Source organism: Athene noctua, chromosome 1 (assembly GCF_965140245.1).
Source record: "Athene noctua chromosome 1, bAthNoc1.hap1.1, whole genome shotgun sequence".
Lineage (NCBI taxonomy): Eukaryota > Metazoa > Chordata > Aves > Strigiformes > Strigidae > Athene > Athene noctua.
In genome coordinates, this window is record NC_134037.1 from 178,893,167 (window position 1) to 178,907,865 (window position 14,699).

General features: G+C 38.6%; 1 protein-coding gene across 5 annotated transcripts in view; it reads left to right on the forward strand.

The window, feature by feature from the left end:
- The window catches only part of SH3KBP1 (SH3 domain containing kinase binding protein 1), a 235,083-nt gene extending 222,083 nt beyond the window's left edge, over window positions 1–13,000 (forward strand). For all 5 annotated transcript variants that reach the window (XM_074906362.1, XM_074906343.1, XM_074906371.1 and 2 more), the window contains 5 exons: window positions 3,545–3,654; window positions 4,991–5,116; window positions 7,439–7,710; window positions 9,113–9,176; window positions 11,204–13,000. In XM_074906362.1, coding sequence (XP_074762463.1) covers window positions 3,545–3,654; window positions 4,991–5,116; window positions 7,439–7,710; window positions 9,113–9,176; window positions 11,204–11,245 — 614 coding nt within the window. In that variant the 3' untranslated portion in view covers window positions 11,246–13,000. The remainder of the gene's footprint in view (window positions 1–3,544; window positions 3,655–4,990; window positions 5,117–7,438; window positions 7,711–9,112; window positions 9,177–11,203) is intronic.
- The last annotated feature ends 1,699 nt before the right edge of the window (window positions 13,001–14,699 follow it).

A 14,699-nucleotide genomic window follows, 5' to 3' on the forward strand; every position in this document is an offset into this window, starting at 1 on the left:
AGCTAACATTTTTCATATTAATTAAATAAGTTTGCTCAGTAACCTGGACTTTTTATTGTGTGTGCTACACTAGTATATTAGACTTACTCTGATGTCTTTCCTCCCATCTCATGAATTACCAGCTTCATCAGTCAGACAGTAATAATGATGAATGCATCTATTTATAGAACAAATATCAAGTATTTTTTAATTAGGGAGTGGCACTGTTAATTGATGGGTGCCCACTATGTTCTGTGAGTTCAATGCAACCTTCCTTACTGTTTGTTATTATAAGACACAGAGAAGGCTGGACCAATGCAGAGTTTAGGTTGGTTGGATGCTGATGCTGCCTTACTGGCAATTAACAGGGCTGTGAATACAGTAGACTGGACTTTATTTTTAACGGTGTTCCATTTGTCCAGGTCAGGAAGGTTTTACGTTTTGCTTAGTATGTAAATTTGAACTCCCAATTCCTGATAGCTATAGAAATACAGACTATAATAAAATCTCTGCTTTTAATGACATCAGTGAGTATAATACACCCATATAACCTTGCTTACCATCAGCAAAAAATAAACAAATAACCAGTACGAGTTGAATGCATTACTGAATCAACAGTATAGATGACAGTTAAGTCAGAGATCTGTTAGTGCTTATGTTCCTCATTTTACTAGTTACCAGTTTACTAGATGGGAATTTTCCTGAATGAATACCTCATGGGTGATGACCGTGGAAGGTGGTAATAACTTTAGATGCAGAGCAGATTTGGGTGCGAGAACCACATCTAAATAAGGAGAACGGAGAACAAATGGGGGAATAAAGGGCATATGGAAGTACAGGGAATGGATTTGCTATTTTGCATTGCACCAAGTGTTGGCCCTTACACTTAAACAGAATTTCATTTATAGTATCAGCTGAATGGCTGTGACTTCACTAGTTTGGCTGTGGAGCCTTTCAAACCTTCTCTCTGCTCTTTTTTTAAAAATTCAGTGCAGGTTTAGGCTGCTTTAGTTTATTTTTCTAGCTATCAGAAATGCATTCAGAAGTGGAAAAAAATGAGGATTCCCAGTATTTCTTGATAATAGAAACTTTGCACAGGAATGTTCATCTTTCATGGTATTCATAAAATGTGTGGAGCAAATTTTATCTGCAAGTGCTCATGGGTCTCAAGGACACAAATTCATACACTTTTTTTATCGATACATTTTACAATTTAAACGTGAATATTTGATTATTGTGATCGAACACAGAACTCTAGGTAAATACTAGTTTATTTAAGTCAAAGAAACACATTGCCTTCACTATTTTTTTTATTGATGGTTTTTCATATTAGTGTACCTATCTTTTATAAGAACAGAGGAAGGGACAGTGGCATTTACTATAGAAGCAACAACACAGAGAGGGGAAAGTCATGCACTGAGCCTTCCTAAACTGCAAAGTAACTTCAGCCAGTTTGCTGCCCCCCAAAGCAGTAGTCTGCTCTTCCTCTAAGTTTTAACAGCTTGTATCAGTCCTCTGGTGCTGCTACTGATCCTTCCTTGAGCATGGGTATTTGTGTGGCTGGGCACATGCTGTTGGAAAATGAGCTGGATTAAAACTAGCTCAGGAAAAAAAAATAGTAAAAACAGTTAGGTGGGAAAGCGTGGCTGGGACAAATGGAAGGATTGCTTCAGCCTCTGTTTGTACTCATGTGTGTGACCTTCGTTTTTATAGATGAATGTATGGTTTTGATGTCAGTATATTCTTGCTGTGCAACTTAACAAAGTAATGTAGTGGTGAAAATGAAGACAATGTATTAAAATACATCACTGATTTGCTGTGTGATCTTAAGCAAGTCATTTAGCCATCTCATGCGTCAGCTTCAAACTGGGTATTACTGGAAACCAGCTTTTATGTTTGCATGTTTTTTTTCACCAGAAAATAAATTTTACTTCCATTTCTCCTCTCCTGAAACACCAGAAGTTCTGTAGGACTCCAGATGGGTTTTGTGCAGTCTGCTAATGTTAGGTCATTTTTAGTTTAAAAGCACTGTAGCCCCATCTGATACATTGGGATAAAGTTGAGGCTTTGGATTGCCAAATTTGCATTGACAGAGTGGATGACCTACCTTTGCACACAGGCTGCAACAGTCAATAAAAGAGCAGTGAGACAAATACATGTAGAGGACAGTGGGGTCACTGGTTATATATAGGAAGAGTTGCTCCAAAAATAGAGTAGTATTTGGAGGTGAATAACCTTAGACTATTTCAGGACTATTGAAAGAGGTCTCTTTTTTTCTTCTTCTCTCCCAGAGATGGAAGAATACTGCTGAATAAGGGATGTCTGATCCCATTTACTTCCTATATGCCAAATTATGAGTACTTGGAATCAGTTTAAGTGTCCTTCAGTGCATATAGTCTACTGAACAGACCCATTAATTCATTTGTTTTTCCATTGTGTAATTTTGTATGATGGTTGTAATACAGCAACAAAGCTAATTCTTCAAGGATTTGTTGTTCTGTAAGAGTTCTGAAAATTAAGTGCCCAGTATATGTATTAACTTAAAAGCTATTCCTTCCTACATCTGTGCAATGAAAAATAGTCTCTGAGTAATGGATATCATTCCAATGTTTGATTCATGTCTGAAAGTAATTTTACAGAATTTTCATTTATCTTGTCTGAAGTACCTCTTGTATGTTGTCTGACTCATTTCTGCTTAACGTATGCAGTAGTGCATTTTGAAATGGAGGTGAGTGAAACTGATCTAACCCATAAAATAGATGAATGGTGTTAAGCCAGTTGGTTCAGGCATGTAATCACAAGCTGTGGTATTCCTTCAGCCTTCGCATCATTCTTTCACGTAAACATGCTAACACGTGGCTGGATTCAGGAAACACTTTCCCTGTGCCTTTCACTAAACATGGAGACAGTCAAGACTGCATTCCAGCAGGCCTGTTTTTCCTGAGCTCAGTGCCACTTCAGGAGCCTGTTGGAGTTTTTAGTTACCATAGCTTCTGGACTACTGGAGATCTACCTCTCACCTATAGCTACTGAAAACTATGCTGCCTCCAGCTGCAGGTGTCTGGGAACCTACAGATCACTTCCAGCGTGTTCGTTCTCTTTCTGTGCTCCCCTAAGCAATTACTGCAGGTGCAGTGCTGACTGTACAGTTCTTGAGACAACCTGTGCACTGTCGTATGTCTCCAGTTATTCAGGGAAAAAAATTACTAACCCCTTTAATAACAAGATGGAAATTTTGAAACTGTTTATTCCATGCCATAGGACCCATGTTGCCATTTAGCTTTCACTATGCCAAAAACAAAGCCAAAGGCTCCTCTGTGCATTCCCCCTCTGCTTTTATTATGTTTGAGATGGAAGGGTAATTGTGCTTGGCAAGGGTGACTGGATTACAGCTGCCTTTGACCTCCAGGTATTTAGTGCCATCATGATGCCTAGACTTGTGCAGAACACTGTGACATGGTGGGGAAAAGGGGATTTGACTTCTTTGAAATTAGAAAAAAATGGTGATTCTTTCACTTTGAGGACAATTGCCAGAAAAACAAATCAATTCTATTTTATTTTTAAGACTTGGAAGGTTTTGACTCTGTAATACCAATTGCTGAGAAGCTTAATCATCCAACTACAACCAGACCAAAAGCTACTGGCAGGCGACCACCCTCCCAGTCTCTCACATCTGTAAGTTAATTTTTCTTTTCTTTTGAAAACACTTTTTTTCTGATCTTTTTTCCCTCCTATTTGTGTACCCTGGTGTTTTTACTACAGTTACACAGCCACTCTTTCACACGTACAGCAAGGCAGCGAGATGGAGCTTGGAAAATGAGTGTCAAAAGGCTGCCAGTGTTTTGAATACTGATGTTTAAAACACTCCCTCCCTTAAAAGATTTGTACCCACTTATTTGGGTGCTGCCAAGTATTCCTCGCCAACCATGACTGAGGCCAGAAAAATCCTTTATACAAGTCTTTGGAATAAACTAGATTGTGCTAAGTATTAAGGATTTTGAAAGTGTTTCCCAAAAGAAGCATCTCCCTTGGTTTCTCTAGGACATTTATCAGATTTCGAGGACAGACAGTTTCAGCCTTCAGCAGCTCTCCTTGAGCCATCATGTTTTTCTTCTCATTAAGCTCACAATTGTAAATATAAAGGTGATTTACATTTCACTCTCTAATATGTATCTTTAGACAAGTTGATCTCATAAACCATACTTTGGAAACCACTGCTTAGTTTTCCAGTGTCTTTGCGTTTGGGACTTTGTTTCTGTGGTTTTTTGCATTCTGGAAGATCAAAATGAGAGCAAGTACTGATGTTTACTCAAGTTCATGTTGCTGAAGAAAAACAAAGTGGAGGGAAGGAAAAACTATTATTGTGAAACTAATAAAAAACAAAAAAATGGGGAAAGTTTTCAAAATTGACTATGTACATACATGCAGAAACATAAAAGACAAGATCAAAGATCTTTCTTCCCTGGTCAGATCTATGGGGAAAGGAGCAAGGGGTGGGAAGAACCTTCCCTGTTTGCACCTTTTACAACGAGGCCAAGCACAAGGCAGCCCTGCAGTGCCAGCAGTGTGCACAGGCAGTGGCAGCGTGGATCCTCTGAAGAGCAGCAAAGTGAGACCTGCACTGAGCAAAGTCTTGACAGAGCTGCCCAGGTGGCAGAGCTGGCATCCCCACAGCACAGTGCTTGGCATCCTAGCCAAGTCAGGTACAGCTCTTCTTGTGGACAGGAAGGTGCCTTCATCTTATGATACAATGCAATGCAAAGATGTATTGTTCAATTCAACTCTTATTTCATAAACACTTTGAAAGCATTCTAGCCTTGAAAACACGATGTAAAAAAAGAAGGGGGGTTGAGGGAGAGTCCTTATTCTAAGTATTGCTACTTTGAAAATGGTAACTAAAAATAAAGAGTCATCACATACATGTTTTTCTTCTTCGTTTGTTAAATTCTTGTACAATGAAAAGACCTGCATTTTTCTTCCTCTCTTGGGGTGTGTGTGTTTGTCTACATAGTCGTCCCTCTCAAGCCCAGATTTCTTTGACTCACCAAGTCCTGAAGAAGAGAAGGAGGAGCATGTTTCCATTACAAACAAAAATATTGAAGTGTCAAGGAAATCAAGAACTGTTACAATATCACAAGTAAGTTAATTGGAATATCTCTGCTTAACCTTATCATATGCATCTTCATTTTTGAAAACAGTATTCAAATACTTATTTTTCAAATTTAATTCATCACCTGGTAACTGGCCCTTTAGAGAAGCTTAAAATGGCAAAGGTTACTAAAGGCTGTTCTGTGTTTGAAATGCAAGTCTAAAGTGAATTGCACAGTTAAAATTTCTCCATAACCATACTGTGAAAAAATCCTTCTAGTGTAAATACGTCACAGAATCGGAGAAGCTAGGGAAATAAATTTTAGAAACAAAGGCCCTTTCTTGCAGCTGTAAAGTAAGTTTATGTTAGAAGAGTCTGTGAGCAGAGAAAATACAACTCTTTGACCCACTCCAATAGTATATGAATTTAAATTTGCAAGTGTAATCACTTTTTATACTGGTAAAATTGTATTCATTTTGTAGGCTTGTGCCATTCTTACTGCGTAGTGTTAGAAAACTGTAGGATAGTCAGATATTATAAAAGGAGTATGTAGATCAGGCTTTAGAGGTTGGAGCTATTTTTTTTAGTACATAAGGATACTTTAATAAGACAAATATTAAATTCTAGTAGTCTTAAAAGTATTTGAAAGATGAAGTCATGCCCTTCTATGATCAAGTTAGAAGGATCATGTTTTGCTATATAGCTCCCTCTTCTGGAAGCACTTTTGTTAAGAAATGCTCTTGGGCCAACATTCATAAATTATATGCTGGATGTAGATGACTGCTATCAGAAAGGAGCGCTTGAGGCTTTAATGCTGATAGCTACATAAGATTTGGAATAAGGTGTTCAGTGTGGACAACTCTAGTTGTGCCTTGCTCACTTGCTCTAGGTTTGAACTCAGACTGACATCTCTTTTCATTCCAAAGGAAACTTGCATCTACTGATAAAAGGATTATTATCTATGAAAGATCTGTTTATAGGTACACATTACTCAAACACATGCACATATATATATATAAAACGTTAAAAGAATAGTATTAAGGTCATGAAGTCAAGCATTCAAGACACTGGAGTGATTCAGCTTTCTTGTGGTTACAACATCATTTTTATTTGTATGGTCACACTGTTTTTTCTGCAGAACACTTTTTTTATGTGGTGCTTGCCCAGGACAGATTCTGTTCTCAGTCATGCTTGTGTAGCGGGGAAGGCTGTTTTTTGCAGGACTCAGTGTATTCTGCTCTTCCCTCCCCATCACATTTTCTCCTAATTTTCATCTGACCACCAACTTTTCTCTCAGTTACTTTGTCCAGCTAATGCCACCACCCAAGTCCCCAAGTCATCACTTACAATGTCTTCTTCCATTTCCCTACCATTTTTTCTCAATATCTTACCCTATTTGCCATTCAGCTTCAATATTTCTTTTCCAAAGATAGAGTTGGAGGGCTGCCTCATGCTTTTTCTTACTCTTGGCCAAGTCAGATTTTCAGGTACTTCTGGTAGCTGTCATATAATGCACACGTTAACATTGCCAAATAACAATACGATAAATAATTAAGGCTCATCTTACTTGCCATTGTGATAAGACATTTGTTCTGGCTATGCAGTGAAGTCATGTATCGTAGGTGGACTTCAGATTTTCTATAGCTTTTCTACTAAGTAGAGCACTGGATTGCAATTCAAGAAGCATGGGATCCTTCTGAGCTAGCGACATGGTTCCAAGGTTAATGCTGAGTTTTTCTGTTAAGTTCCTGGAGGAAAAAAGAGCCCATTGGTAATTATGGGGATTCAGAGAAGCTTCAGAGGACAGTACAGTACATCTACTTCTTATTAATGTATTATAATTTTGAAGCCAGAGGATTTTGTTTTTATATCATACTAACAAGCAAACTTAAGGAATATTTTGATGGTTTTGTAATACTAAGGGCGATGTTGGGTGTTGAAGATTCCTTCAGTTGTTAGTTGATGATTGTAAATTTAATCTGAAAAAAAGTCAACTTGGATTCTTGGTCATGCAGTTTTGTGCTCTGTGGGAGATGTCCATGGATGTAGATATGTTCTTACAAACTTCTGAGAAACATTGAGCATCTATCCCTGGTTCATTTCACTGCTAGGTCTGAGGTCTTGGAAATGCTTGTTGCTGACTGTAGCAACTGCGGAAGGTCTTACAGAAGCTGTCTCAGCTTCTGCATCCCTCCGATGTACATGTACAAGCATAACGACTGTTATATTTATCATGCTTTGGCCAAAACTATCTATGTTTGTCTATGGACCTTCAACATTACTGAAGAGCAACAAAATACTTGACATTTGTTAAAGGTCTGTTTTTCATAAGCTTTCTCCAGACATTAAATGTTACTCTTTTTGTTGCAGGTGTCTGATAATAAAACTTCCTTGCCTCCAAAACCAGGAAGTTTGGCTAGTGGCAGTAGTGTACAACCTTCACTATCCCCTTCACCGTCACCTGGATTTCACTCAATTGCTATGGGAACAACAGGCCACAGGTCAAATTCCCCATCCCTGTTTGGTACTGAAGGAAAGCCAAAGACTGAGCACTTGAGCCAAGGTCAGACTGCCCTGGAGGAGCTGAGAACACAAATCAAGGAGCTAAGAACCATCATTGAAACCATGAAAGACCAGCAAAAGTAAGTACTACAAATAACAGCTGTAGGTGGGATGCATCTGTTCATGCATGGTGGTGGCATTTTCTTCTTGAGCTTGACATCATGAATGTTACTCTACACAGTTTGCCTTCGTGTTTGAAGGTGATTTTCATCTGACAGAACATGTTTGGGGTGAGAAGCTCAGGAAAAAAGACTGGCACTATCCATCTGTAACACCTTTTATTTTTCCTGTATTATAAGCAGATGTTTATGGAGTGTTTGAAAAGTTAAGTTACAAGCTATAAGCAGTGAATAAGGTTCTTATGTTGTTTTATTTGCCAATAACTATTTGGGAACTCATGCAATAATCTTAATAAGGGGTGCATTTGTTCTGGTTTCAGTACCAATTACTATAAGCTCATAAAATTATTAAATCAATTTGGTGTTTGATTGTTAGCACATTTTCCTGGTAAACTCATATTACAAAAGAAGTAATTGAATTGTGATTAGGACATTTAAAGACCTTTGTATTTATGACCCTGAATCTTACTATTTTAGTGTTGGGCATCTTTATTTTCTATAAGCTGCTCATTTTTTAGGAGAAGAGAAATGGGGGCCAGCCTGTAGCTTTTGCTATTCCTGAGAATATTTAATGTTTTGGAAGCTAAACCTTCACTTACTTTGTCAGTTGTGTGTAACCCAGGCAGGAAAAAGAAAAGGGAAAGCAGCATGCAGAGTCTGTGGCGGAACAGAGGTGTGCAGGGATTTTGGGAGAAGATGTGGGAGGGCATGATTCAAGCTGGATCTAGCGAGTGAGCCCCACAGCTTCACCTCTTAGGCAGGCCCCTGCTCCTCTGGTCTCCCCGGCCCTTCTTGCAGGGGCTGCTTCCACCTAATGGTTTCTGTCTTAAAGCTGAGATCACTCAGTGGGAACCTGAGAAGGTGTCTGCTCCTTACAGCTCTGTTCCCCTTTCCCCCAAAGAAGGGTGACAGCAAATCCATATTTGGGATCATGAAGTCTTACAAGTGAAGCCATCGTATTGCTGGCATAAACAGCTTTTAAGTGGCTTAAGTATGTGATAGCACAGGCAGGATTTGTGTTACCAGTTCCCATAACCCACCAACAGCCAATCCATCTACATGTTTTATGGAAAAAAAGGGTGTTAATACAGCTAGTCAGAGCAAAGGCTATGGGTGCAAGGCTGTTAGGAGCAAATGTATTATTCATTAGCCATATGGGGTGTGGAGGTACTGTCCTTTTGTAGAGAGTCTTCCTTCTCTGTAGTATAGCATATAGTATACAAGAGTATACTGACTGTAATGGTTGTTCAGAGGAAAAAATGTAACAAATGAAGCAGGGAAAATATGTTTCCAAGAGGTGATCTTTTGTATTTTACTAGTTTAATCATTTCCATTCCAAGATCTTTTTGCATTCTTTTAACAGAAAAGAGATTAAACAGTTGCTGTCTGAGTTGGATGAAGAAAAGAAGATCCGTCTACGATTGCAGGTACTTAAATTATTTATAATGTTACGGAAGTATTGTTGGGTTTGATTTAGCCTCAGGTATGGGACATAAAACTCTTCTGAGATGCTTAGATTCCAGTGAATTAAAAACTACTGACATTTCTGAAAAGGATATATGTGTTCCCTTCACAGTATTGCCAGTCTGTGTCATATATATTGCAATACCAGCTTCTTACTGAAAAGCCTGATAATTATCTTAAAAATTCATCAGCACAAGTAGACAATTTTTTTTCTTAAATTAAACACAATATAAGATTCAAACTATGATATTTTTTAGTCTCAGTTTTAATGGTTTGATTTTGTCACAAATGAAATCATGTCTTTTCTAAATGCGTTGTGCTCTCCTAAAGCTTTATATTTTGTAGTAGGCTTATCTTAATGTTGATATGCTTGGAATATTATTTCATATAGCAAGATTTTTATGTCTGCTCTACAGGTTGTACTCAGGTTATCTTTACTAAAGCATCCTAAACAATATAATTGGAGGTGCTCTGATTAAGAGCCCAGTTACTGCTACCACAGTTTGTGTAGTGCCTTAGCTCTAGATGTTGTCAAGTGCACTGCCCTGCTTGTGTGAGTCATGGAGCTGGGCCTTTGCGGGAATCATTGACTGTGCTGCTTTGATATGGAATGACATTGAAACTGCTTTTCTGGGTTTCTGAGAGTGATTTGGGCAGTGTCCTTAACAACGTGCTTTAACTTGATCAACCCTGAAGTGGTCGGTTGCACTAAATGATGATTGTAGGTCCCTTCCAACTGAAATATCCTTTCCCAAAGTGGTTTAGTATTTATTATCTTTTATATTTTTATGGTATAGGTCAACTGTACTTCTTTTTTGTACTAGGGAAAGAAAATTGAATTATAATTTCACTGGGCTATTCCCGCTCAGTAAAGTGCTTGGAAACATGACAGAGGGTGGCAGAACTGGGGACCATAGTATCTGTTCTTCAGGGCTGCCTAAAAGGGCTTTCTGTGTGCAACCACATAGCAGTATGGCTTCTGGTAACACACAATTCATGTTCAGCTAAAATTGAAATTTATTCAGATAAAATCAATGAACATATTTAACAGCGGTAATTGATTTAGTCTAACAGGCCAGACTGTTCAGAGCTCTGGAGTCTACCTCCAAGGATGGCTTTACATCTTTATACAGAGATCTGCATTGATGGTTTTAAAATTACAGTCTTGTAGCTGTATGCTGTTCCTCCGGTTCGAATGTTGCTTATCCTGGTAAACATTCAGATGCTAGCCAAGGTGGCATTCTTAGCTTTACATGAAGATGAGAGTTCAGTAAACAAGAGTTGCATTAGTTTAAGAGTGCTTTGATAGTCATAGCACAGCTCTCAGTCCATGTATTAAAGAAGACTGCCTTGATGATACGACACAGTTGAGCACTGTGGGTGTGTTCGAATAAATCTAATAGCCCTGCCTCAGTGTTTCCAGCATCTGTCAGAGGGACCAGGTGTACAGCTAGGGCTGATGATGGTTTCAGCCACATCCTTTTACCACATGACTGTACATCCGTCAGAGCCCTTAAGGTGCCTGGATGCAGGCTTGATGGGTGTAGAAGGCAACCGCCATCCCTATAGTAGAGAGGCAATGGGTTTTGTTCCTCAGCTACCAGTGCTCATCGTCAACAGTTCAATTTACTTGTGCTGGGTGTAAGCGCAGCAGCTGGTGCGTGGACACAGTGCTCATTCTGCAAGTAATTTCTGGCAGCAAGATGCGTGGCTTGTAAAAGTTGTCACTTAAAGAGTTTGAAAGGTCGTGCAGTATATTCAATGACTAAACTTGTCAAGCTCTGAGAGGAGGAAGCCGTGAGTGGTCATCTTATGCAGCTGAGGAGGTCACCTCAATTTGTGAAATCTGTGGAAATAAGAGTTTGTGTAAAACCCATACTCGACACCTGTGGACAAGATGGAACATGTGGTTTTCAAGGGGCACCAACTGTGCCTCAGTTTGTTAAAGCATCTAATTTCATCACAAATATTTCTGTTTGTTTGTTTTCAGATGGAAGTTAATGACATAAAGAAAGCTCTTCAATCAAAGTGAATACTTGATAGATGGAATGTTGCATTATTCTTCATGACTGAGACTCAAATTTATGCCCCAGCCAAAATAACTTTGTGCCAAATGATTTAAGAATTGCCTCAACATCCCTTTATTTGAAGGATTAGCACAACAGTTTTTGATAGCACAACAAAAATACCACCAACGAGGACAAAATTCCCACCCGAAGCAGTGCTGTGCAGCACTGGTTGTGACTGAAATTGATCTTCTTGTGCTAAAGGCTCTCTACTTCAAGATCCTAGGTGAAATGAAAACTCAGGCAGTTTAGTCCATAGTGGTACTATTTTGATGATATTTTTCCATAAATAAAGTGTATTTCAGATTATCTGTTTACAAGCTTTATGATTTTGACTTTTGGTTTTTAATTGTCTTTTGTCACAGATTTTAAAATGTTTGTACTGCATATAGCCAGGAATGAATGTTACTGTTGGGGCTGGAGGGATTATTTTTGCTTCAAGATAGAACAGCCTACTTTTTGTTATGGTTTTAACTTCTGTTAAATATGCAATTTTATGTCCCCAGATCCCCTACAATTTAAACTTACGTTGTGTACAGTAATGTATTTACAAGAAGGAAACAAACCAACAGAAATCTGGTCTTTGCAATGATTTGTGCCTTTCTTTGCCACACACTGACTGGAGCCGGTTGCAAGCCGGGTCTCCCTAATGTAGCTACCACGACAACTCCTGTCCCCAGTGTCCAGCGGAGGTCACCTTCTCAGTGTACAGCTGCTCAGTCAGTAAAGCCAGGTTTGTGCGAGGTGGCAGGACAAAAGGGCACAGCTGAGAGCAGCTTTGTCTTGAGCAGCTGTGGCTTTTTAGCTTTCCTGGTTTTGATAGGCCTCTTCCTGAACCTGAATGTTCATCTCCGCTTGATTTTCATTAGATGATTTAAATGCCCGCCTCTGTCCCCAGTTTTGCACAGAGTGAACAGAATATGCATTATTAAAGCAAAAATAAATAAAAGTAATCTATAAAACATGAATAAAAAGTTGTATTATTTCATGCACAAGGTTCTCTATCGTGTGACATTGTTTCATTTGCTGTTTACGTGTATTGTTTTCTACATTATGTTGTACACTTATAGACTGATACACTTTGTAGTCCTGTTTTTGCAGCAGGACCTTCTTTTCATCATTTTATTGAACCTGATGCTTACTTCATTTCTTCCAGTTTCTCTGTTTGCTTTCATCCTTTCAAAATAAGGTCTTCCATTTTTCTGTTTGTGTTTTCGTGTGTTCTTTTACTAGCCACTGAGTATCTCATACCTCATCAGCAATCTCTGTTGAGTTTATACAAAGTGTTTAAATAATGGATATTTTTGCATAGCGTGGAGTGAGTGGGTGAGTGATATTGGTGATGCTTCGGAGTGACAAAAAAAAACGCACAAAAGATCTATTTGTCATCTCATTAAATGCTGGAGCAGGCTCCAGCCAGCATATCGTGTATCACAGCTAACCACCCTGCCTGTCAGAAGCTGGATGAGATCTAGTGTTCCGTTGGCAGGTCACATTCACACATGCTTGGCAGAGTTCCCATAATCTTTTTTGATACCCACAGATACATAAAATACACACTCCACCATACCCAAGTCTCGCTTTATGGGTCTCAACTGGCAATACAGAACCTCTCTGTCAGAATGATTTCCTCCATCATAGCATCTGCTTCCATTGTAACAGTGATGTCTGAGATTGACAAGTCAGATAGTGAAACCTGAGATTTTTTTAAAGTCCCAATACGTTGCTCAGTGTACTCAAACAGAAGCACTAATAAAATATTTTAGCACTGAAATGCTCTTACTTAACATTCCTAAATAACTGCATTAAAATATTTTTGTACAAAGAATGGTAGTCCCACTGTAGCTTTCCAGCAATAAAGATTTCTAGATTACTTCCATACTTTTTGTGAAGTTAGTAGCAGAGTTAAGAGAACACGAGGAAATGAGGAATAAGAAATAAGAATTCTGTTTGGGTTTGTAGTCATACATTTGCAACATGTATCCAGAGATGAACAGCTATGGCTTCCTAATTGCATCCTGGAAAGAGATAAACTATTGTATCTGTAGTAAATAAGGTATTGATTCCTGAATTGTACCTCAGAAATAAAAGAGACATCTCAGAAGTGTTCCCATTTTTTGGAAAAGAAAGTCTGATTTTTGCACAGTTTCCTTATATCAGACTACATTTTATTTTCCTCCCCTTGAGATGATAATTTGTCATTTTATAAATCCAAGTTAGACGTCCAACATATCATGCTTTGTAAAAGAAGGTTAAATAAGGTTTTGTTAAAATTCTTTGTTTTGAAAATTGATTATTCTGAAAGAAGATAGTTTATAGAAATACAAGCTCTTCTTACTGCATTTCATTATAATAGTAGAAAGTATTTCACATAAGACATGGATTTTCCCTTTTTAAAGAGGATCAATTATGCATTAAACCTGTGCATATAAACTGCTACTTTTTAAAATGTTTGGGTTTATATTTAAAGAAAAACAGAAAATGCTGGTGAGCTACAAAGTGATTTTGATGTAAAAATGATTAAATATTGTTGCTTGAAGAGTTGTGTAAAATGACTTTTCATTAATATGCACACACTGATCTTGTGACAGACTTATGTGTAAAAGTCAGGTGTGAAACATCAGGCTCAGGCCTTTGGATGATAATATGTAAAATCTTGATTTGAAAAATCTAGGTTATTAAGAAAACAGTTTTATGTTCTCTTTATGTTTTTTTTTTCAACTAGAAGGAGTATTTCTTAATATGAGATCATATTACTTAGCACAAGAGTTCTACATGGATGTAAGATGGTAAATATTCAAAGTGTTTATTAAGTTCTCTTACTTAAATTTCATCTTCTGTATTTTTCTTATTAACAATCCATTTGTAAATGATCAAAAGGGTTAGATGAATCTGTTGTTATGCCAGGAAGTCAAAGGATTGAACACAACTATATGCAGTAAAATTTTGTTCCTAGATGTATAATAGCTAGCTGCCCAGTAAATTTTGTGAGCTACTTTGCGTATGAAACATCCATAGGAGTGCCGTACTCTGTGACAGCCAGGACTGAAATCTGCACCTGTGCAAGCAAGGTGAGAGAGCGCTGTAAAACACCCTCAGAAATTCATATTCTGCTGAAGCTACAGAATTGTTTGATATGTCTTGTGGAGTTGACTCACATGCGAGCAGGCCCCGCTCTCCCCCTGCTCACCCTCCACGCCAGGCTGCCCTGCTGCAGGGGCGGCTGCCTGGGGGCCGCATCGTTACCAACCCCTCTGCCCAGCACCCCGTGCATGGAGTCTGGGCCAGCACAAAACCACGTTTGCTGCTGCAGGGCTGACATGGTATGAAGATAACCGGCGTTCCTGTGAATTCCTTGGCCGTGCCACATTGCGGTCATAACTATGCCAGCAGCTCTCACACTTTTAGCCTTGCTTTGGG